Source organism: Danio aesculapii, chromosome 19 (assembly GCF_903798145.1).
Source record: "Danio aesculapii chromosome 19, fDanAes4.1, whole genome shotgun sequence".
Taxonomy (NCBI): Eukaryota; Metazoa; Chordata; class Actinopteri; order Cypriniformes; family Danionidae; genus Danio; species Danio aesculapii.
This window is the reverse complement of record NC_079453.1, coordinates 30,593,534-30,619,045: the sequence shown is the minus strand read 5'-3', so window position 1 is coordinate 30,619,045 and position 25,512 is coordinate 30,593,534. Positions and strand designations below refer to the sequence as shown.

At 35.7% G+C, this 25,512-nt stretch overlaps 1 protein-coding gene across 1 annotated transcript in view; it reads left to right on the top strand.

Annotated features, from left to right (window-relative positions):
• fndc5b (fibronectin type III domain containing 5b) overlaps nucleotides 1-23,851 on the top strand; it is a 46,828-nt gene extending 22,977 nt beyond the window's left edge. Inside the window, exons 3-6 of the mRNA XM_056480055.1 lie at nucleotides 2,976-3,174; nucleotides 14,210-14,299; nucleotides 17,086-17,271; nucleotides 22,514-23,851. Of these exons, the coding sequence (XP_056336030.1) occupies nucleotides 2,976-3,174; nucleotides 14,210-14,299; nucleotides 17,086-17,225 (429 nt within the window). The 3' untranslated portion in view covers nucleotides 17,226-17,271; nucleotides 22,514-23,851. The remainder of the gene's footprint in view (nucleotides 1-2,975; nucleotides 3,175-14,209; nucleotides 14,300-17,085; nucleotides 17,272-22,513) is intronic.
• The last annotated feature ends 1,661 nt before the right edge of the window (nucleotides 23,852-25,512 follow it).

The following is a 25,512-nucleotide window of genomic DNA, read 5'->3' as shown; positions in this document are numbered from 1 at the left end:
CTTTTGATAGGTGGCCTTGAGCATTCTGTAAATGTTTTATGCATGCATGCATTAGCGTGTGTGTGTGTGTGTGTGCAGATTTGAGGAAAGCAGTCACTGTGGAGACCTCTGTAATAAGGACTGCAGTGACCATCTGCTAGAGTACAAAGCCATTACAGCTTGTCATCAAACTGAGCGAGACACAGTTTCTGCGGTGTTCATGAATGTGTGTGTGTGTGTTTGTGTTTTATCTTCTCATGAATTTCTTATGCCACTTTTCACAATTACAGGGGGAATTCATTAAGAATGAACTGCACTGATTGCAGTTTTTATTACTGCTGTAAATCTGTTCTGCGCTTTCAGAAGATTAAAGTCAACATTAAACAGAATTTTAGACCCATTTCTATATATTCACTATAAGACACATTGCTTATTGATGAGCTAAAACTAATACTTTTGATGGTGTCGCATTTAGAGGATAGATTAATAAAATAGCAGCATTTGTACTATTAATTGCATTAAAAAGTGCATTAAATGTTGTTTATTTTTTCCATTTCAACTTCAAAAAATGTTTACAGGGATTTTAACAGGGATTAAAATGGTTACAATTGCTATGTTTCCATCCAAAAAATGTAAATTAACCTTATGTGCAAAACTGGAATATTGCATAAAAGACATGCGAATAAAGCAGCGTTTTCATCCAACAAGTCAAATGATTAACTGGCGTCAAATATCAACAGTAAAATTGGAATTTGCTGCGATAAGAGAAGCTGACTAAACATTTTCTTAATTTAATAAATGACCTGCACCTCAGAAGTCAATCCTGACACAAAGTGAACGCGTGGTGGCGTTTGAAGGCACAAGACATGGCGCACAGATGCTCTTGATTCTGGAGGTTATTAATAATATAATAACACTAATACTGAAACAGTTAAGGCGTTTTAGAATGACCAAAACAATACTTTAGATGTTTTACAGTGTGCTCAGCCTGCTGGTTTGTCTATTCACACACATTATTATCGTCACATGATCTCTTATAACAAAATCACATGACTTTTTTAATGCGCATACTGGAATTCGTTCGGTAAAAGTGTTTCCATTGTAGTTTATGTGCAATTTTTCTTATCGAATAAAAAGTTTATCCTACTTACTTATGCGCATATGTTTTTTATGTGTATTTTCAAAACGCATGCGCATGTTGGCGTTTCCATCAACTGTTTTTCTTTGATTGGGCACCACGGTGGCACAGTGGGTAGCACGATCGCATCATAGCAAGAAGGTCGCTGGTTCAAACCCTGGCCGGGTCAGTTGGCATTTCTTTGTGGAGTTTGCATGTTCTCCCCGTGTTGGCATGGGTTTCTTCCGGGTGCTCCAGTTTCCCCCACAGTCCAAAGATATGCGAGTATAGATGAACTGAATGAGCTAAATTGGTCGTAGTATATGTGTGTAAATGCAACAGTGTATGGGTGTTTTCCAGTGTCAGGTAGTGGCTGGAAGGGAATCCGCTTCGTAAAACATATACTGGATGACTTGGCAGTTCATTCCGCTGTGGCGAGCTCTGATCAACAAAGGAAGTAAGCTGAAAATAAAATGAATGATGCTCTTTTATTTTGAATGGTCACACCACAGACATCGTGACCAAATATAGGCTTTACATTATAGAGAGAAATAACAGATAAACCAAGACTGCTGTTCGGTCAATTTTCCTAACGAATAAACAGGTAATATTTCAGCATGCTTTTACTTTCGTATTCGACGTGAAACACATATTGATCCTCCCTAGAGTCTGTATAAGTCAAGTCAAGACCACCTCATTCAGGCGATCTCGGACCGATTGATTTGGTGCGGCTCTGAGCGCGATTGCTGGATTCACATATGCCAAACGAACTGTGCTAACTGGGAAACAAGCCATGTTCCGAAACAAATGTCTAGGTGTGAAAGCACCCTCAGTGTATTCTAAGTTGTTAAAACTTGGCAAAGCCAAAAATAACAATAATAATAAAAGTAAATTAATTAATTAATTTCTTAAAGGTGTTGTATGGAAGTTTTTGACTCTACTAAAGCATAAAAATACCATAAGATGCTTGTAGATATTTAGGAAACATGCTAATTGAACATTCTTGTTTATCTGAAAAACAACTCTGAAGTCAGATATTCTGCTTTGAAAATGAGCATTACATGCTGGAATATCTGTCTTTGTTTTGGTCCCTTTTACCCTCCCAATGCCAGTTTAGCCAATTATATTTCAGCACCCTGGGTTGCCGTGGTGGAAAATTGCGTATTTGATTCATTCTGTCAGGTGCATGTTCAAAGCATGTGATCACGACTGAAAATTTGACCTCCGGTGGACAGTAGCAGCCTCCAAAATGAGAAGCAGATTCAGAGTTCCATCTGAGGTGATTATTATTTAGCAAATAATATAAATATTACAAAAGTAAACATTAGACATGCAGGTTACATTGTAATCCCATGCCCTAACAACACATTTAACACTGAATAAAGCACATGAGGTGTACCTGAGGTGATCATTGTCAGTTTTCTATTGTTTAGCTGCAAGAAAGAAAAGACGTTTCTACAATATAAATTCCAGGTGTTGGTTTGGACAAAACACATTTTAATATGGAAAATATTCCTTCTATCACACACCGTTGGTTTTATTAAGAACACGACTTAAATCAGCCTTGAGGCTCGATATTCAGGCACACTGCTGTTGGTGTCGTCAATCTGGCAGCCCGCACTTAGGTGGAGTCGTCAGAAGAGGGGCCGACTGAAAATGTGTTTTGAATCAAGAGTGCAATACTTAGTTCAACCACTGGGTGTCAAACTTACTGCACATTTATCGATAAATGTGTATTGTATTTTAAAAAGACATGTGTTTTTGTTTTCATGTTGACTTTAATGGAAGTGGCATCAAACACATCTGACCGTCGCTTATTATTGCTAGCCTCACAATCTCACTGATGTACGTTATTTGATTATTGTTTTGATTTTTCTAGAAGAAGGACGTGCGCATGCTGCGATTCATCCAGGAAGTGAACACCACAACTCGCTCATGTGCATTATGGGATTTGGAGGAAGACACAGAGTACATTGTCCATGTTCAGTCCATTAGCATGAGCGGCACCAGTCCTCCGAGTGAACCTGTTCTGTTCCGCACACCCAAAGAGTCAGAGAAACTGGCCTCCAAAAGCCCAGGTAATAAAGCAATATACTTCAATCAACCATTTTTGGATAACAGCCCATAATGCTGAACACTACCATGGTATTATTTGAAAGCATTTCAGGCAAGAAACTGCGGGTGAGCAGGGTGAAACTAAAATATTAATAGTAATCATTATTACTTTTCCAGTCGATTGGTTGCATTAAATGGTTAGTTCACCCCCCCCCCCCCCATGCCCCCCCAAAAAATAAGTAAATAAAAACGATGTACTATTTACTCACCCTAAAGTGGTTCCAAACCTTTAGTGAGTTTATTTGTTTTCTGTTGAAAACAAAAGAAGATATTTTGAGGGATGTTGGAAACCAATAACCATTAATATTGTTAGACGTAAAAACAAATACTATGGAAGTCAATGGCACAGTTTAGAACATTTTTTGAAATGTCTTCTTTTGTTATTAACAGAAGAAAGAAGTGAAGGTTGAGTATTGAGTACACAATAACAGAATATTCATTTGTGGGTTCAAAAGACTAATTTTAAGTATAAAGTTTTCTGAAACACTATACTTAAAGTCCACTTAAAATCAAATGTACAATGTTTATTTCGCTTGCTCACATTGTTATTTTTGTTTGGTTACATTTTGTTTTTGTGAAAGCTTCCATAAAGCAACTGCATATTAATACCTCTCGCTTTTTTTGAGCAGTTTTATGAGCAAAAAAAAGTCCCGCCCCTTTAACTCAATATTTCGTTTCAGTTGGAAATACATCAACATACTGAAAAAAATCAATCTCTGCAACTTCTGGTTGCATCATTGTTTCGATCAAAATTCTACTTTATTACTTCTGTTTATCACTCAATTCAGAAAAATATATGATAATGATTTTTTTTCCGTTGGATAAAATGCATACAATCAAGCAAATTATACATGAATCCTTTTGTATAAACCTTCACAATGCAGATAGGAATACATTTTCGAAGTTTGGAGGAAGTGTTGCTGAAGGAAAATATGGATTGCAATTGAAATATATAGACACAATTTAATATAATGCAAAAAGTTAAAAACTTAAAGGTGCAGTAGGTGATCTCGCTAAATGCTATCTATTAGTATAATATCTTTGAAACACAGTCCCTCCACTGCAGTCCAAAACATCTGAAATCATGAACGCCCAAACTAAAGATGTCAGAGACCCACTGGATCATGTCATTCACCTGTTACTACTATTCTGAATGAAAAACTGTATTATATCTAGCACGTTTTCAGTTGTGCAGCAAGCAAAACATGTTATAATGTGCAATAATTCATGCATGCAAGGATGACTGGTCTCGGTACTGTATGCTTAGTGGTTGGTCGGTGGCGTTCAGGAATTACACTTATTACTTAGCCATACTTACATTCTATTTCAGACCGAATTTTCAAAGTAGCATGGTTCTACATTTATTGACAGACAGTTTGGGCCACTTATCAGAATTATGGGAATTGTCTGCCTGACAAATTTTAATAGGACAAACATTTTTTGTGTCATGTCTTACCCAGAATATTAAAATACATATAAATACATTTAGATCATTTACTTTAATCATACTAGAAGAATGTGAAAAGACTTTCAACCAGCTCAACAAAAAATGTTTCTGAAGACAATCACCTACTGCACCTTTAAATGTGTATTTTCGATGTTTTCTTTATATTAGACTGAAAACAACAACAAACACTTAAAGAGAGTTCAAATCTAAAAGCCCAAAATTGAGAGATGCACGGCAAAAACGGCAGTGTCTTGTCTTTTGGAATTTCAACATTGCAAATTTAATATCTTGAAATTGCAAACATAGTATATTGTATATGTCAATAATATTGACATATCTCGCATTTGTGACTAGAGGGACTGCGGGATCAATCCTTGCCAAAATTCTGACCATTTAAAGTCTGTTATGCTTTTTCAAATCTAACCTTTACAAAAGAAAACAAATGTGTTTTCAGCATAATGAAATATGTATGAGGATCGAGCCCGTCAAGCTCTAAAATAAAAAAAGCACCATAAAACTAGTTGGTATGCCTTGTACGTTATACATTCCAGAACTTCTGAAGCCGAATGATTGCTTTGTGTTTGGAACAGATTGAGACGTACATTTACTCATTAAGCAGATGCTTTTATCCAGAGACACTTACAGTTAGGGAATATGACGAAGCGATGCATGTTAAAGAAGTGGTAATGTGAGAAGTGCTGGAGTACAGAGTTTATAATTGTTTAGAGGAGTACAGGAATGGAATACAGACTCAAATAGAGATGAAATATACTGTGTTATTTATCATTTTGGCTTCAGGTTAACAGTAGTTCTCTGTGGTGTGTTCAGTGGTAAAATTACAATGCCTGATTCAAAAAAAAAAACAAAAAAAACTATCATTTCTGTCTGTGCCAATGGTGTAGTGGTCAGTGCGTCGACACATGCACTCCGGTGTTCATGGCAACCTGAGTTCGATTACCACCACGCAGTCCTATGCTGATCCTTCCCCTCTCGCTGCTTACCATGCTTTCCTGTCAATAATCTCTACTGTCCTATACATTAAAGGTGAAAACCCTGAAAAAAATAATTATATATATATATATATATATATATATATATATATATATATATATATATATATATAAACTATAATTTCTCAATGGCTAATATAGTTTTTGAAACATATTTATGATATTTTTATGTATTGATTTTTTTATTTAAAGATAAATAAAATCTCCAGTTTCTACCAAAAAATGAAAAAGTTATAAAAAAATAAACATAATTTTGACTTTTTCCTTCTGAATTCAGTTACTTTCACAATATTCAGATGGTTCTTCCCTTACAAATGAGATATAAAACATCAACCAATCAGGGGAGAATAACGACAGAATTGCAAGCTCAGAATTCTGAATTACACTCATCGGCCACTTTATTAGGTACACCTGTTCAACTGCTCGTTAACACATGGCAGCATCAGAATGGGGAAGAAAGGTGATTTAATTGACTTTGAACGTTCCATTGTAGTTGGTGCCAGATGGGCTGGTCTGAGTATTTCAGAAACTGCTGATCTACTAGGATATTTACGCGCAGCCATCTCTAGGGTTTACAGAGAATGGTCTGAAAAGAGAAAATATCCAGTGAGAGGCAGTTCTGTGTGTGCAAATGCCTTGTTGATGCCAGAGGTCAGAGGAGAATGGCCAGACTGGTTCGAGCTGATAGAAAGGCAACAGTAACTTAAATAGCCACTTGGTACAACTGAGGTATGCAAATGAACATCTCTGAATGCACAACACGAGGCGGATGGGCTCCAGTAGCAGACACTGGGTGCCACTCCTGTCAGCTAAGAACAGGAAACTGAGGCTACAATTCACACAGGCTCACCAAAATTGGACAATAGAAGATTGCAAAAACGCTGTCTGGTCTGATGAATCTCAATTTCTGCTGTGACATTCGGATGGTAGGGTCAGAATTTGGCATCAACAACATGAAAGCGTGGATCTATCCTGCCTTGTATCAATGGTGCATGCTGGTGGTGGTGGTGGTGTAATGTTGTGGGGGATATTTGCTTTGGCACATTTTGGCCAATTAGTACCAATTGAGCATCGTGTCAATGCCACAGCCTACCTGAGTATTGTTGCTGACCATGTCCATCCCTTTATGACCACAGTACCCATCTTCTGATGGCTACTTTCAGCAGGATAACGTGCCTTGTCAAAGTGTGAATCATCTCAGGCTGGTTTCTTGAACATGACAATGAGTTCACTGTACTCAAATGGCCTCCACAGTCACCAAATCTCAATGCAATAGAGCACCTTAGGGATGTGGTGAAACGGGAGATTCACATCATGGATGTGCAGCCGCATAGCAACTGCATGATGCTATCTTGTCAATATGGGCCAAAATATGGAATATTTCCAGTACCTTGTTGAATCTATACCACGAAGGATTAAAATAGTTCTGAAGGCAAAAGGGGGTTCAACCCGATACTAGTTAGATGTACCTAATAAAGTGGCCAATGTGTGTATATCTTGCATATCTTATTCATTTTATTTAAAATTTTCACATTGTTTGCTTTATTTAATTGCAAATATAACTTTATATGTATTGTAAAAAAGTTTGCTGTCTTAATTTTTTTTGAAAAATTATTCTACAAGTTATTGCAAAGTTAAATTCACCTAAAACTCAAATCTTGCACAACTTAAATGAAGTACAAAACATTAACTTAAATTAAATAAAAAAAAACACACAAAAAATTACTTATTAGAACAAGTTAACGTTACAAAAACCATCATGACTTTTTGTTCATACCATTTTTTAGTGTGCTTTCTTAACGTTTTGAGTTTATATCTGAGTTTATAACTCAGTTTATGACTTGCAATCTTTTTCTCACACTTGCAAATTTATTTTGTTGGCAATTATGAATCGATATGCTTTCTAAAATATCAGAATTGCAAACAATTTGAAGTTAAATTCCATGTCAGAAACAGGCTTCCATGTTGAGAGGAATTGACTAGAAGAAACAGAAAAATAAAGGTGTTTATTTAATTGTTTTTAGGATGAACCTTATTAGGTTAGTAGATGCAGATTATTATATTCAAGATAATGTACGACACTGACATGGTTCAAGATTTGTTCAGTTAAAAATAAAGATTGATTTGAAAGATGACTAACTGTGAAATCACATTTGTAGAGGAAAAAAACAGTTGCGAGGAGGTTATACAACTGCTCTAAAAATGGTGCTGTGTCATAATTCAGGGCAGAAAGTGTTCATCTTTTGTTCGTTTTCCATTAAATATACTGTTAAGGAGATTTCTGTACACTCAAAAATTACTTTTGCTGCTTGTTTAAACTACTTATTTAAATGAGTTGAAACAACAATTCTTCATTTTTTTTTGGGGGGGGGGGGGGGGGTTATATATAATAAATACATAAATAAAACATATATGAACACATATGTTACCAATTACAAAGAAATTACCCAAAGCATACATTTAGGCCTTATTAACAGTATAGATACTGTTCTTCTTCTTAGCTTAGTTCTTAGGATTTTTTTGAGCTTGTGTCGACCATGGCTTGTTATTATATGAATATATTATTACAGTGTAATGTCTCGGCTGTGGCACTTCCTGTGTTCTCATTCTCCTGGCTTGTTGTATGCGCTAGTGACGTTTCTCTGTAAACCAATAGCATTCAGCTGCACAATAACTTCCACGTCTAGCACCACTGTTAGGTACCCTTTTGAAAAGGGTAAAAATTATAGGGTGCGGTTCGATTCTTAGTAAATTTTGACAGTGGAAATGGACATAAAAGCGTACTGAACTGTACTGTACTGTACTATACCGTAATATCATCTTAACTTAACTGGCATCTTAACAGCTTTATGTTCAATCCACTTTAATTAGTAAAAACGATTAAGTTATTTTAATGGATTTGTATTGGGACAACATGAAGGAACTGTGTGGAACCCAGCGTTTTTACAGTGTATCTGGAGCACCACACAATAAGTCATTCTTGTTTTGTTAATATAATCCACATTTTAATGAGCCACATATCCCGATTGGCCAAACATCTGCTGTGGAGGCTCGTGTTCCTCAAACTCTTGTGATTTTTCTGGATAAGCTTCAGCCTTTGGCTCTGGACTGTGTTCATGACATCTGGTGCCAAAGCCTCAGTTGTGCAGGTTAAAGTCACCGCAGGAGTTTTTATTCATGTTTCACCTCTGACTTCAGCCAAATGTCAAACTCTAGCATTGGTTCATCCCTCAACTTCATGTGTTTGAAGAACAGGGAAACACCGTTCAGTCAGTCATCATTTATTTAGGGCATCAAATTTAATGTTACAACAATAAGTGACAAATTTGGGATACATCTAAGGCTTCGTTTCCACTGAGTGATATGGTTCAGTTCGGCATGGTACGGGTCACCTTTATCAGGCTGGTGTCTCCACTGCCAAATGGTGCCCTTTTGGTAAGCATGGTCTATGCCAGAAAGTTTCAGTCAACGTCATTCTCACTAAAAGAAATGTAAAACCAGAACCATTTGGGTCGTTCACATATCACATGAGAAGTACTTCTCACAAAACAGATGCTTTACACATAATATGTGTATAAATGTTCATTATTAACCGTTCTATGTAGAGGATTTGATGATAGCTGTAGATCAATGAGTGCAAAATAGCCTACTGTAACGTCTGCGATTATATAAAATCAATACATAAATAAAACATATATGAACACATGTTACCAATTACAAAGAAATTACCCAAAGCATACATTTAGGCCTTATTACACATTTAGACGGCCTCGTAAACAACAACAGGACACACTGCAGATTCTGTTCTTCTTCTTGGCTTTGTGGCTGGTCATCATGACAACGACAAGGATTTTTTTGAGCTTGTGTCGACCATGGCTTGTTATTATATGTATATATTATTACAGTGTAATGTCTCGGCAGTGGTGCTTCCTGTGTTTTCATTCTTCTGGCTTGTTGTGTGCGCTAGTGACGTTTCTCTGTAAACCAATAGCATTCAGCTGCAAATTAAGTTGCACATCTAGCACTGCCGTTTGGTACCCTTTTGAAAAGGGTAAATATGATAGGGTACGGTTCGATTTTTAGTACATTTTGACAGTGGAAATGGACATAAAAGCGTACTGAACTGTACTGTACTGTACTATACCGTACCACTCAGTGGACGTGGGCCATTACAGTATTTGTTTACACATTCAAATGAAAGTGTACATCTTTTTATTGATTTTGGTGGTTCATTTGACACTAAAAAGGCAGAAGTTCCATATTAGTTCCATTTTTAGTTATGCACTGTAAAAAATGTAGTCACAAAAAGTCAACACAACAAATATTTTTATGTTGATTTAAATTAAGTTATTCAGGTTTCAACAAAATTTTTCAAGTTATATAAAGTTTAACTTTGTATAAGATTGATTGATGCAAGTTAAGATAACGACAAAATTTAAGTCAGCAATATTTTTTAAAACTGTAACACTGTAAAAAGAATGCTGAGTTCCGTGTAATTCCTTGATGTTGTCCCAACACAAATCGATTAAGTTAACTTAATTGTTTTTACAAACCTAAGTGTATTGAAGATAAAACAATCAAGTTGTCCCCCAAAAAACTTAAGAATTGTGTTGCTTCAGCTCATTTTATATGAGTTGTTTGAAGCAGCAGCAAAGGTATTTTTTGAATGAATACACTGTAAAAAAGGATTACTTAATTTATTACCTTTAGAAATGACAAGTTGATTTTACTGAAATGTAAATATTTCTGTTGTAACTTAGAACTGTTAAGTTCATTCATCTTAATTTTGTTAAGCACAATATTAATTTGTTTATTCACTCAATGAGTTTACTCTCTTTTTCAACTAATCACTTTTTACAGCGTAGTGAATGGTTTTACTACAGATTAGTAAGAGTTCACAATATCCTCACAAAGGTAAACTATAGAGACACTGTAATAGTGTCAAATATTGTAATAAACATAACACTTTTCTATCTTAAGTGCATGAGTTATTTTTTCTGTGTATTCAAAATTTTTAGAAGTAGTGAATATCAGAGAAATAGGATAGCATTCGTTTCTGTTCTCTAGATATTGCTTTCTAATACTAAATACATTTTATGGGTTTGTGTCACTCAGTCAACGATGGACTTGATGATCCATTTTTAACACAATATTATATTAAAATTATTATTGTATACAGTGATTCAGTTCTCGTGCTTTCAGCTTTCTACAGTTAAAAAATAAACTAAATTAAACTGTAGGAATTTATTTTAGAATTAGCAAAAAAAAAAGTCAAATTATTTTGGATTTTGAATTATTTGGTTTTAATTGAAGCATTGACCATTTTTAAAAATAATAATGACACAGTTCTAATGCATAATATAAATGTTTTTTTAATTTCCTCACATATGCCTTTTTACTAGTATTAACTGTTGTAACCCACTTCATATAAAAATCCACACCGAGCTGTAAATTGAGATCCATTATATTTAATGGATGCTCGCGTGTCATTAAGTTAATCTTAAAATCTGCAAGTCTGCATTAATGCCATTGTGATGGATCTGCAGGATCAGTGTGTTTTCTCCATGGCAAACTCTTAGCCGACTCACGGGTGTCATTTAGATAGCAGGAGCCTTTACAAAAAACACTTTAATCATCCAGCATTAGTGCTCACCTTACACTCTAATTAATCAAGCGGCCAGCATTACACTTCACTAAACAGCAGAGCGGCTAATAAACACACCGTTTATCTTTCTCTTCACAGGCCTTCACGTCAGGACGGCTGATTCTGTTTGTCTATCAAGACTTTTATTGATGCGGATGAAGTTTTCCATATTTTTTTTAGCTTACATCTCACAATTCTGACTTATCTTATGTCTTGCAGTACTGACTTTCTTTTATATATTTTATTTTTTGCAAGTATGGATTTGTTTGATTTATTGTATTTTGATCTGAACTTTATCTGTCCCAATTTGCAGAATTTACAGATTTTAAGAAAAGAATAGTTTTTTTTCTTCATTCTATAGCAGAAAAGAAGCATCCATACTGAGTTCTTTCATAGTTCATTCAGAACTATAAGTGTAAATCAAGTAAATTTACATTTTCGGATTAACTTTATTCATTCATTTTCTTTTCGGCTTAGTCCCTTTATTAATTCGGGGTCACCATAGCGGAATGAACCGCCAACTTATCCAGCATGTTTTTACGCAGAGGATTCCCTTCCAGCCACAACCCATGACTGGGAAACATCCATACACACTCATACACTACGGAGAATTTAGCCTACCCAAATCACCTATAGTGCATGTCTTTGGACTGTGGGGGAAACCGGAGCACCCAAAGGAATCCCACATGAACGCAGGGAGAACATGCAAACTCCACACAGAGACGCCAACTGACCCAGCCGAGGCTCGAACCAGCGACCTTCTTGCTGTGAGGCGACAGCACTACCTACTGCGCCCCTGCGTCGCCTCGGATGAACTTTTTAGAACTAAAATGAATAACTGACTAACAAAAAGATACCCCTAATATTAAATAGAAAAAAATTATTAAACAAAGCAAGACAGTAAAAATATAAAATACTATATTTAAAATAAACCTTTTCCAATTTAAGTGATGTCAAAGCTATGTCAACGTAACACTTGGTTTACCTTTTGTTGAAATTTATTAACTTACACTACCGGTCAAAAGTTGGGGTCAGTTTTTTTATTTAATAATTTAAAGAAACTTATTCTGTTCATCTAGGTGGCATTTATTAAATGTAAAACAAATTGTTAAATATTTATTTAATATATATTTATTTATTACTATTGTTTGTAGTTCAAGTGAAATTATTGCTCCAGTCATTAGTTTATTACTATTACCATCAATAATAACAATAATAATAATAATAACAATAATAATTAATATTAGAGTGATTTCTAAAGGATCATGTGTCTCTGAAGACTGGAGTAATGAAGCTGAAAATTCATTATTAACATCACTGGAATAAATGATTAACATAAATTATAAAATATTTTGAACAGTTATTTTATACGGCAATAACATTTCACAATTTTACAATGTGTACTGTATTTTTAATGAAATAAACGCAGCTTTGGTGAGCAGGAGCTTATTTTAAAACATTTAAAAATCTTGTAAAAAAATGAAAGCAAAGTGTATCTCCTGGTCATTATGAAACACAGCGCTGCCGCTTCAGATAAACAGGTCATTGAGGAACTTTACTTTTCCCTCTGGGGTTCATCAGTGAACATACACCACAGCGCTTTCGTTTAACTAACGAGACCTTAATTACTAGCTGCTTTAAATCTCCAGTCAGAGAATTGAGCCCTGAGGTCTGAAGCCTGATGACAGTCCACAGCTTCATCATACCCAGTCTGACTTTTAAGAAAGAATAGAAAGGTTCTGGATGTGTCAGAGTCAGTGAAGATGGCATGCTTTAGGCTCTGCTTGATATCCTCTTGAGACTAATTAAAGAATTAATTAGATGGTCGAAGATGGTTTTAATTTCTGGAATAATCCTACTGTGGTTTGTGTGTTGTCACAGTGCCTGTGCTTTGATAACTGCAGAAGCTGGCCTGTTCTTTTTTTGCTCTTTAAAAATATTTTCAAACAAACAGTTGTTCATTTAAGTCTATGATGTACAAATATTCAGCATAGGACTTATTTTCTCAAAATTACAACTATCCCAGCTCCCAAAACCAGGACCCTCTCTTCTCCACATCACACCACATGAAAACCTCAAAACAATATGCAATTCTGAGTGTGCCTCACACAGGTGAGTGGGCTTGACAAACCTGGTGTAGAAACACGATCTTCATATGTAACTACATAGGCTCAATCCAAAATCTCCCCCTTAGCCCTTCCTTTACCCCTACCCCTTGTTTTGCATGTTCACGTGAAGGAGTAGGGGTGTCCCACTTCTCTTTAGCTTGAAAGCATAGGGCTAAGGGGAAAGGCTAGATATCCCTTAAGACTGAGATTTTTTTGGACCCACACTTGAAACCAAGGGGTAGGAAAATTTCCCACAATGCACCATCTTCAACGACAGCATGGCTGCACACGGAAGTAAGGAGATCCACAAATTAGTATTTTTTTGTCATTATTACAATTTTTTTGTAAATAGATAGTCCAGTCGTTATGATAACTTGATATATGTCTTCAGTGATTTCCTGAAGATAAATACCCCCCCCCCCCCCCCCCCCCATCCTAAAAAAAGGCAAAAAAAGAATTGAGATTGGACCGTAAACTCCTGAAACACTACTAAACACTACTTAACTACTGTGGGTTTTTCTTCAGTGGAAGGGTACCAACAATTTTGTCCAATTCTGTATAAAGCAAAGGTCATACTTGGTCTGCAATATCTTTATCAGATAATCACTCAACTTTCTCCAAAAATATTGAACCTCTGGGCTTTTCCATAATACATGAATTAAGGCACTTCCTTCATGGCATCGCCAACTTTCTGAATTGTTTTGAAAACCTGCTTGAAACAGTCAGTCCAGCAGAACCCATGTCAAATTTGAAACTTTACAAGATTGAATAAGTGTGTTTCTCTGACAGATGAAGTGACCATGGAGGAGGTCGGCCAGGCGGCTCAGCTCAGGGCTGGAGAGCTTATTATCATTGTGGTGGTTCTCGTCATGTGGGCAGGTGAGAATCCAACCACTGAGATAGATGTGACCACGTGACCATGGTGAGAACTTGCAAACTCCACACAGAAAATCCTCCTGGCCCAGCCAGGACTCAAATCAGCAACTTTCTTGCTGTGAGCCACTATGCCGCCCTATATAGCACAGCATAAATGAGGACACCCCTGCTTGAAAATGAATATCATTATACATTTCACAGTGAATATAAACAATATATTTAGGTTGATTTAAACACAATGGTTTTATTAAACAGTTTATTAAACAGTTTTATTATTATGTGGTCATGCAATATGTTTACAAATAGAAAGAAAATACATTTAAATTCAAATTAAATTTTCACATTTACAAACTAAAAATTTCAACTAAATAATGTTTTTTTTCCTCTTAATTATTTTTTTCTTTCTAACATATTTGAGTTGTACTCACTTTAACTGTGACTAAGTTATTTAGTTAGATTAGTTGGCTTTGGAAAAGACTAATCTAATGTACAGTATATGCAAACATATATTATTGTATAGAATCCTATAGAAAGTATGTATATTAAAAGAGCAATCTGTAAAGGGGTGTACTCATTTATGCTGGGCACTGTCTGTTAATCAACAGTTGCCAATAGTTTTTAATTTACAGATGCTTTTCATTTATTTATGCAGAAAACCTTATTTGCTTGTAAAAAACGAGAAGATCTCTAATGCTATACTTGGGTCCTAGGCCCTGTTCACACCTGGTATTAAGTCGATCCGATCACAAGTGGACTAACGTAGAGGTGTCAACAGGGTGTGAAACGTTTTGAGCTTGTCCACTTTCAACCCCTTCCAGAGGTGGTTGAGAACGTATTCGATCACATTGCTCTAACAGTGCGAACACAAATTAGGTTTAATGCGTTCAAACTGCCGCAAAACACCACCTTCTCTCCACCCAGCCCATCTTTAATCTTAGGTTTTGTATTAGAGATGAAGAGAAATGCATAAAGTTGAAGCATCTCTCAGGAGTCCCAATTGGTTTAATCATTTTTCTTTTGAAAAAAATAAATAGGATTTTTAAAATACGGCTGTTTCATTCTCTTCAAACAGCAGATGTCATGCAGTGCCCGTGAACTAGTTTTTCGTAAAATACATTTTTGCGAAAGTTTTATTCATGTGTAAAGAAGGAAAAAAGTTTAAGCCTCAAAACCTGGGCAATTTTGCATGATCAATTCCACTTATAATTTGCATAATATTTTTTATTCACCTAACTGAGTTACTTTTGATGTTCTAAGATATTTGTTAAACTTTATCAAAACAACAGCATATATACCCATTAAAACAGTAAAACAAGACTAAAGTGTCTAGGCAGAGGTTGATCAGAAATAGAATTTATATGATCGGTATTTTCACCGGATCCTTTTCATAGTAATTTTCCTTAAAAACACCTAGTTTTATTATTTTCAATGTTCTAGAATATTTGTTAAACTTAATAAAAACAACAGCATATATACCTATTAAAACCGTAAAACAAGAGTAAAGTGTCTAAGCAGAGGTTGATCAGAAATAGTATTTATTTGATCTGTCATTTCACCTGATTTCATAGTAATTTTACTCAAAAACGCCTAGTTTAATTACTGTCTAAATTCTGTATTATTTGTTAAACGAATTTTAAAAAACAGCATTTAACAGTTCTCAGCATATATGAAAGTACACCCCTCACAAATCTCTCTTTTAAATTCATATTTTTAATAGGAAAGCTCTACAATGTTATATTTGTGCATATACATTAGTTTAGTCAGTACTGAAGCCAAATCTGGAGCTTATCTAACAAAATAACCTACGATAATGGTCCAAAAACTAGTACACCCAAATTTATATGTTATAGAAAATTATTAAACACAAATTTAAAAAAAGAGAAAAAAATCAGGAGAAGCAAAAATGTTTTTAAATTTAGTTGAAATTTTGTAGGTTGTAATTTGTTTGAATTTAATTGTATTATCTATCAATTTTTAAATGTTTGGTGACTATTATATTATTTGAATAAATATATCTGTTTAATAAATAAATTTTGTTAAATGCACCAAAATACATTGCCTATATTCACTGAGAAATAGATACAAATGTTTATTTTCAAAATGAGATGTACTCAGTTATGCTAAGCACTGTATACTGTCCATGTTAAAACTGTAGAACAGAACAAAAGTGTCTAGGCCTAATAGGAGTTGATTGGAAATAATATAAATCAATTATCTATAATTTCATTAGTCTAGCATACGTACCTATTAATAAAGCATTTTTAATAGTTCTGGTAGGCTACTTTTAATACAATTTTTATTTTTTTGTAAATTATGAACATTTGCTAAAGCTTTCACAGTGTAAAAAGAAAAATCCAGCACCCGCCCACAGACTCTCGCTCATCAGAAGTGGTTAAAAGTGGACAAAAGAGACGCATTTAAACTCTACAGTAAGTGAGAATGGTAATGTGTTTCATTTGTCCACTTGTGATTGGATCGACGACAATACCTCTTAATACCAGGTGCGAACAGTTGTTTTTTTTATATACACAAATCAAATAAAGCAAGCTAAATAATGAATCATCAAAGAGGACAGTTCTAGCACAACTTAAACTCAAGGCTACAGTGCAGCTCAGCATCCTGTTCTTGTCGGCCTATAATTGATATGTTATTATTTGTGGCAGAATCACAGTGCAATCCATCATTATATATATATACGTTTTGCCTTTCCTTCTTCGACAACGTCCTATCCATCACTAGCACCGTGCCATGCTGTCTTCAACACTCTGAATCCTCTCATTTGTGCACAGGTGTGATCGCTCTGTTCTGCCGCCAGTATGACATCATCAAAGACAACGAGCCCAACAATAACAAGGACAAAGCCAAGAACTCTTCAGAGTGCAGTACCCCAGAGCACCCCACAGGGGGACTACTGCGCAGCAAGGTCTAATTACGCCTTCCCCTGTCGGCAATAATAGGCTTCAGCCTCAGGACAGGTATGTTTGCTTGTTTGTCTGCTTGCGTGAGTGAAGTTTGGTAGGTTTTAAGATACATCTCACTGTTTTTCGAATACGCAGAATTACATTTAGTATAAGCGATGCGTCTATGTGGATATTTTGAAGCGTATGGCTAATAAATATCTGAAAATTGTTAAAATTTTGAAGTTATTAATCAATATTTAGGCCGATATTTGCTCAGCCTGGTTGCTAAACAAAATGTAAAATAATACAGTGGACAAATATATCTTAAAACCTAACCTCAAAGAAAATAAATATCTATTTATTTATACCAAAAGTACTATTTTACTAGATGTGCATAAAATGCATGCACAACTCACAAATGCACTACAAGGTGTCAAATCTGGACCAGATAGTCTCCATATTTTTGTATCATGAGTGTTTTACATTTATATATCTATTTACATCGCTGTAGAAGCTTGATCTCTGCTCTGACAACTGTAACATTTATTGTTGAGCCTACACTGGTCTCATGGTTCGGTTCAGGTATGATTATCATGCCATAATTTCAGTTCAGTTTGATATCTCGGTGCATCACGATGCATTGACGATGCTTTCCATATACAATTATATATTTTACTTCACAGCACAAGAATTCTTGTGTTAAAATGTATACTTTATAAATATATTTACATTTTTTATATTATTTGTAGTACAATTTTGTCCTTAATTCAAGCAGTCAGATTTAAGAACTGGATCTTTAATTTTACCTGCTCAAAGAAAACACTTTTTTTGAATGTAATAAACAAAACTCAAGTACATAGAGAGAACAAGAGCATTTGAAGCAAACAAACAAACGTAAATATTATCCCGCTTGCTTTTTGAGCGTTGTTGAGCGAGTTTTTACACCGATATGATTGGTCACACGCTGAACAGAAAGGGCTCTAATTGGCTCAAATGCTCTGGCTCTGTTCACCGATGAGTGACACTGATAAACGACAGTGGCGATCACAGCTGATCCATGATAGATGCGGTGGAGAAAACTCGCTCTGCAGACACGCTCATAACACGCTGTAACAGCCGAGAGGAGAAGAAAAGTTTCCTCACGCCAGTAGGTCAAATGTCCACAGTGAGAGAAAGAGAGAGAGAGAAATGCAGTTTACAGCTTTTATTTTCTCCACAGCAGTGAAATAGGGGCTTCAACTGTAACTTCAGTATCAGAGAAAAACTGTCCAGTGAACTCACACACAGTGAATTGTGCACATTTTTTGTGTTTTTTTAAGTTTTTGGAGCATTCTAATTACTCATGGTCGCCTCCCTCGCCATAGTATGCTACCACAATATAACACATATGAGATGAAGTACGTCACTATGTATTAATCTGTTAGGATATATTACTGAATATATCGAATATACTGATATCGAATTGTCTGCCTCTGCATCGTGGTGCACCTGAGAAACAATTAAATTTGTCACCCCTAATTTATTGGCATTTTTAGCCGTTTAAAACATGTCTTCAAATAAGCCTAAATAACAGAAAAGGTTGACAGACAATTTGTTTGTTTCAAACAAATTAAGTGTCAATAAAAGTCACTTTTCAACATCAAAAGTTGTCATTACTGAGACCAACTGCCCATAATCCAATTTGAAAGCATAAATAAACAATGAATGAATCAAAACTACAGCAAACTGTTGGTGTGTGTTAATATATGCCCAAAAAATGTATTAGCATACTCACTTTTGACTTTTAGATTGTTTATATTCATATATTTAAAGGGTTAGTTCCATCAAAAATGCAACTTCTCTTATTAATTACTCACCCTCTAATGTCGCTCCAATCGCTGAGACCTTTAATTCTCTTCAGAACACAAATGAAGATATTTTAGATGAAATCCGAAAGCTCTCTCATTCGCCAACTGTCATGAGATGTCCAAAAAATTAACCAAAAACATTGTCACTTCAGTGGTTCAACTGTAGCTGTGCGTTCACACCGCAGATTGCGAGAGTGTCAAAGTAGCCGGAAGTCATTCATTTTCAATGGGAGCTGGCAGCCATAAGCGACAAGAAGGGGCACATTTTTTAGGTGGTGTGGGCATCGAGGAGAGTTGAAATCAAGTCAACAATATGATAATGAGCTATGATGTGGTTTGGCAGCAAGCAATCAAAATATAGAAGTCCACCGCTTGAGAGGATTCCAGAGAACACCGTCCTGTGAACTTTAGTTCCAACCACAATTGTTCTCGAGGAATTGATTATTACAGTAGCCAGATTTTCAATTATTAACAACGTGTTTGCCTACATCAGTGGTTCTCAAGTCTGGTCCTCGAGCCCCTCTGCCCTGCACATTTTGTATGTCTCTCTTATTTGACACACAAGGATCAGTTCATGGATCTCTCTGTTAACGAGCTGATGATCTAAATCAGGTGTGCCTAGTAAATGAGACATACAAAATGTGCAGGGCAAATTGAGAACCACTGGCTTACAAGGACTTACGCTTAAAAAAAAAGTTACTGATGTGCATTAATGTTATATAGTTTTGAAAAAAAAAAAAAATCTCATGCGGGAATCTCATGCTAACTATAAAGACAGTACAAAACAGTATTGCTGCTTCAGAACATTTCAGACATAAGGATATAATGGATAAGCGGAGCAAAGCCACACCACACGCAACAACTTGATCTTCCATAGTTAAATGAATTTGATAAAATGTGCGCTACATTTTCCTGGTAGAAAGCATATTTTTATTGAGGAATCTAAGTGATTTGTTCATATGCTGCAACGGCTCCTTTAAATACAAGATCAATGTAGCAAATTTTGATGAGGACAGAGCTGTGAAGGCAGACAGCGTTGCCGGCAAGGTGGCCAGAGCAAACTTTGACGCTCTCGTCGGCCATGGTGTGAACCCACAGTAATCATACAAACCTCCATGTAGGGATGCAACGATTATAGATTTTGGTTGTACAATTATAGTCTAGGAATAATAACAGTTATCACGAATATTCTGCATTCATTAATCTCAAAACACTACTAGTTTAGAAAAATCACAATTGTAATTGTGAAAGTGTTATTTATTGCTGCTCAGTAACCAAATAATAGAGCACACAATAATAAAAAAAAACAACAATAGTCTATTTCTCTTTGATTTTAAAAATAAGTGAAAAAAAAGTTTTATTTAAATGTAAGTTATAATTTTACACTGAAAATAAATGACAGAACAATGAATAAATCAATAAATAAAAATAAGAAAACAAAATAATAGTATTTGTCTAATGTAAATCTAAGCATCATATTAGCTAAGTATTTCCCTTTTAAAGAGAACAAATGTAGTCAAAGGCTGCTGAACCTCTGTCTGAAAGGCTCTTTTCATTAACTATATTATGAACTTGTTTGGTATTTTCATTTTGTATTTTTATTTCTCTTTGTAGGCTATGGAATATGCACATTTTTTTTCCAAAGTATGACGCTTAATGGTCAGTTCTTGTCACGTAACTCGCGGTTCGTGCACATCACTCTCATTGCGTGCAAGAAAAGAAATTACAAATTTGTGCATGCAAAATACATGACATGTTAACCGCCTTTAGTTAATTGCCACAGCCATAGTTAATATAGTGTGCATGAGTATTAACTTCAGTGTACAAGCTTGGAACTTTAAACCAACGCTCAACTGGCATAACTTTGTTTAGTTACCACAGCCATATCACCCCGCAGCCCAAGACAGGTTACTCACTGAAGCTAAGCGGGGCTGAACCTGGTCAGCACCTCGATGTGAGACCATGAAAACCAGGTTGCTGTTGGAGTTAGAGAGGCCAGCAGGGGGCGCTCAACCTGTGCTCTGTGTGAGTCCTAATGCCCCAGTATAGTGAAGGGGACACTATACTGTCAGTGAGTGACGTCTTTCGAATAAGACGTTAAACTGAGGTCCTGACTCTCTGTGGTCATTAAAAATCCTATGGCACTTCTTGTAAAGAGTAGGGGTGTAACCCGGTGTCCTGGCCAAATTCCCTCCATCGGTCCTTACCCTTCATGGCCTCCCAATCATCCCCATTCACAGAATTGGCTCTATCACTGTCTCTCCACTACACCAATAGCTGTTGTGTGATGAGTGCACTGGTGCCATTGTCCTGTAGCTGCCTTCACGTCATCCAAGTGGATGATGTACACTGGTGTTGGTGTGGAGAGACCCCTCCCCCCCTCTCCTCATCATGATTGTGAAGAGCTTTGGGTGTATGGCCATACACGATAAACGTGCTTTATAAATACACATCACTTGCTTACTAGTTGCAGCAGTTTTGTTCCATGTAGAAAAGAAGTGTTAAGCCTTTATGATTAATTAACGGTGACGAATTAAAGTGGGGGTTATAGTGAAAATGGTTAATCGTTGCACCCTTACCTCCATGGACACTTTTTTAAAATAACCCATTTTGAAACTCCATTCTCAAAGCTAGTCAGTACTCACACATAACCTCATAAGAAAGCATGCGTCATAAACAGTAAACAACTGTGTGAATGATAGGAAAGCCTTCATCATGCCTAGGGCCAGACAGAATCTGCCGACATTTTTTGCTATTTCTGCAAAGAATTTTGTAAAAAATCTGCGGATTTATGCAGAATTATTTTGGGAGTATTTTAACTGAAAACTTAATATCTGAAATAAAAAAATTATAGCTTTTTAATAACTTTTCTTTAATGTTTACAATGCAAATCCATCTAGATCCACTTATTTGGTTAAAAAAAAAAAAAAAAAAAAAAAAAAAAAATATATATATATATATATATATATATATATATATATATATATATATATATATATATATATATATATATATATATATCTACTAAAAAGACAGGAAACTGTATTGTAAATACATCAAATGAACACCTTCATATTAGTCAATAATATTACTGAAAATATTTAAAAAATTGAATATAAATTTACACACATTTACACAAGTAAGTAAATAGACTAAATGATGACCCAACAATCTGCAGGAATCTGCGGATTTCTGCGCGTGCAGATTCTCATTGTGGGCCTACTCATGCCTTTGTATCACACCTTAAGTATATTTTATGTATATACCTTAAAATGCCGCTTACATAGTCAGCTCTCTAGGATTTGGAACGGAGCATGTTTATTGATTCCATTGACTGACAATAAAACACACTCAATGTCCCACACTAAAACTTCCACTCTTCTTTTGCTGCCTAGTAAGCAGTACTCTTATCTCCTTGAGGAAATGCACTTTGTTCTTTTAACTTCTCCTTCTGTTTTATCTTTTCAAAGTGCTCCGAGACAAAACAAGTAAGCCATCAATTCACAGTTGTGAAGCCCACCTCTCATCCTCGACCAAAACGACCTTTTAAGTATTCCCATCGATCAACATCAACTCTTTGGTGCTTGTCAGTTTGGGACATTGACACAAACTTGAGGACGAAAAATGGACAGGACGGTTCCGAAAACAACGCTAGAAGTTTCAGCCTTTTAAAGAGAGAGAGAGAGAGAGAGAGAGAGAGAGAGAGAGAGTCGATGAGTTTTGATGCACAAGACTCGAACCCGGCTGTGAGCTGGAAGACCAGAGATGCCGAACCACCAGGAGTGTTCCTATTTGACACACAGAGATAAGGAGAAAACCAACCTGCCTCCCCCAATAAACCAGAACAGTGTGCTGTGTAAAAGAAGGGATAAGTGTTTTTTTCCAAACTCACCGCCATTATCAGCGCTGTTCCAGGATCAGGTCTCTCCACATTTGTTCTCTGATTCTTCTCTTCACACCTCTAGTTGCTTTCAATCCTCCATTATCCTCCCTCCAGCAGCCAATCATGGACACTCTAGATTGTTTGATGTGGTTTAATTGGTGCAGTTGGATCTTTCTTCTCAGCACTCTTGCTCTCAGGGCATTCAGGAAAACATCAACAGGAAAACAAAACTAAACGATGGACCACATAGGCCACATTGCGTTCATTCATCTGTGGCCAAATCACAACCGAACGGCGACTGAAGAAGAAGAAAAGCTCCATAATATAATAGTCATAGAAAACCTATTTAACCGCTTGTGTGTCTCAAGTAAATCAACAGCTTGCTGTCTCTAATGAGCACATTTCTGTACAGTGATGGTTATTTTGGTCCTCATATGACATTCATTAGCATATTCGTCATGAGTATGGCTATTTACCGCTTTTTACGTGGCGCTGTGATATAGAGTTGGGTGCCTTTTTTTCTACAGGCTCTTTTTTTCCCCTGATTACTTTCCCTGTAATGAGTTTAGTCTTAGGGGCGTTTACACGACAATGTTTTCGACTAAAAATCTTGGATGTTCATATTTGCTTAACTATGGCCTGAAAATGCTAGACTTTCAAAATGGGTTTCAAAGAGCAAAATTTTTGGAACGGATAATATCGACGTCTCTGTGAAAACAACCAAAACGCCATCTTGTGAAAATGGGTATATAATGCGTATTATATGTGCAGTTGTGTAGGCATGCGTGAGTACCTGGCAATCAAAACAACATTAGTGGAATACTGGAGGATGTGTGCACAAAAGCTTAGTGATATCGCCACCTACTGGCGTGGCATACATAATTCAATGTTGTTGTTTTTTTACTGTGATTTCTTCGACTACTTTGACAAATTTACTGAAGTATTTCCGTCATATTCTTAAGGTTATTGCACACTGAATCTGAAAATTTTCGTCTGTTATTTTCGCATGTAAAAAAATTAATTGGACCTCAAGTTGTCTGAACCGTATTGACACACTGCCTCTGAAACTTTCGTCTGTCATTTTTTCTGCTTTTCGCATCCGAAAAAGTGCTTTGAGAGGTGTTTTGACAGTTCAGAGCCACCATACAAGCGAAAAGCTAAATACAGAATGCCGTCATTTGAGCCACAGATACCTTTATGACAAACACAGTGCATAAAATAAAGTCAGAATGTGGCAGACAGTTGACTGGATTCAGTGACAGGTGCACCTCAGCCCTGCTGCTGCTGTTTGGTGTGTGTGTGTCCATACACTTGACTTACTGCCCACAGACATTATAATAGAAAGCATGGTCCGCTTTCGGTCCGTTGCTTCAACACATCAATGCAGCCACCATCTATTATAATGTCTATAGGTACTACCAGTCACTGTTCAAGATTTGTGTGAAGACCCACAAGCAATGTAGCAATGTATCAAGCAATGTATCAAAATTCCACTGATTTCCTGAAATTAATTTTGCATTTCGGCATAATCCAGTACATCCAATCCAGATCTTAGTTAATGAGCTGAACTCTCCTTCCTCTCTATGTAGGCTAGCATTGGATGAGCACAATATGTATGTAGCCCATTCCTCTTTTTTTTCTACTTTGGAGAAGAGAACGGTGAAAAAATGATCACTGAACTGAACGTTGAACTGAGTCCAAAATGTTTTGCGTGACTCAGTGTGCAAGGTTTGTTTACATGATGAATTTTTTGCATGGGACTACGAAAAAAACGTGTACGAAGATTTTTAGACTTCAGTGTGCGAAGACCTTTGCTGTGAACAATTGTCTATCAAATTTGACAATTTCTTCTTTAAAAAAAATCTAAATCAAATCTATTCTCGATCCAAAAATCAAATCCATTCTCGATTAATAATCCTGTCGTTAATTTGTTTTCTTTGAAAAAACTATGGAGCTCACAAATGACAGCAAACTGTAGTCATGAAGACACACAGTTAAACAAAACATTAATAAATTAAACATATTACTCAAACATGGACACAAACAATTTCTTAATTTGCGTTTAAAATATTATTTTTTCCTGTCTTTTTTTAAATACATTTTTGATAGTCAAGGCTTTTATTTTAAATAAATGACTATTTATAATGTTATACTTTTAAGTTATTATATTTTTACTTTTAAAATGCCTTCTAATGCCCCCATATGAATGACAACTTGATAAGAATTTCAATAATTCAACCAAATATGTTATAAACAATCATTAGATTGCTTTCCAAGCAAGCTATCTTAAGTAAAGTAAACCACAAGAAAAAATATTTTAGTGTAAAAGAGTTTTTAACCGAAAACTGAAAACATTGTATGCATTTTATGTGTTCATTTACACTACAGAAATATTTTGACATCACACCAGGTATACTTGACAACCAAAATGACAATGCCAAACTACAGGACCATGTGTGCGCAGATACGTAATTTTTCTTTACTCAATGACTTTGCCACCTACTGGCCTGGCGCCACCTACTGGCAACTTTCTTGTTTGTATGCAAAACGTAAAAAATACAATTAAAATTTTCAGTTTTTCCTAAG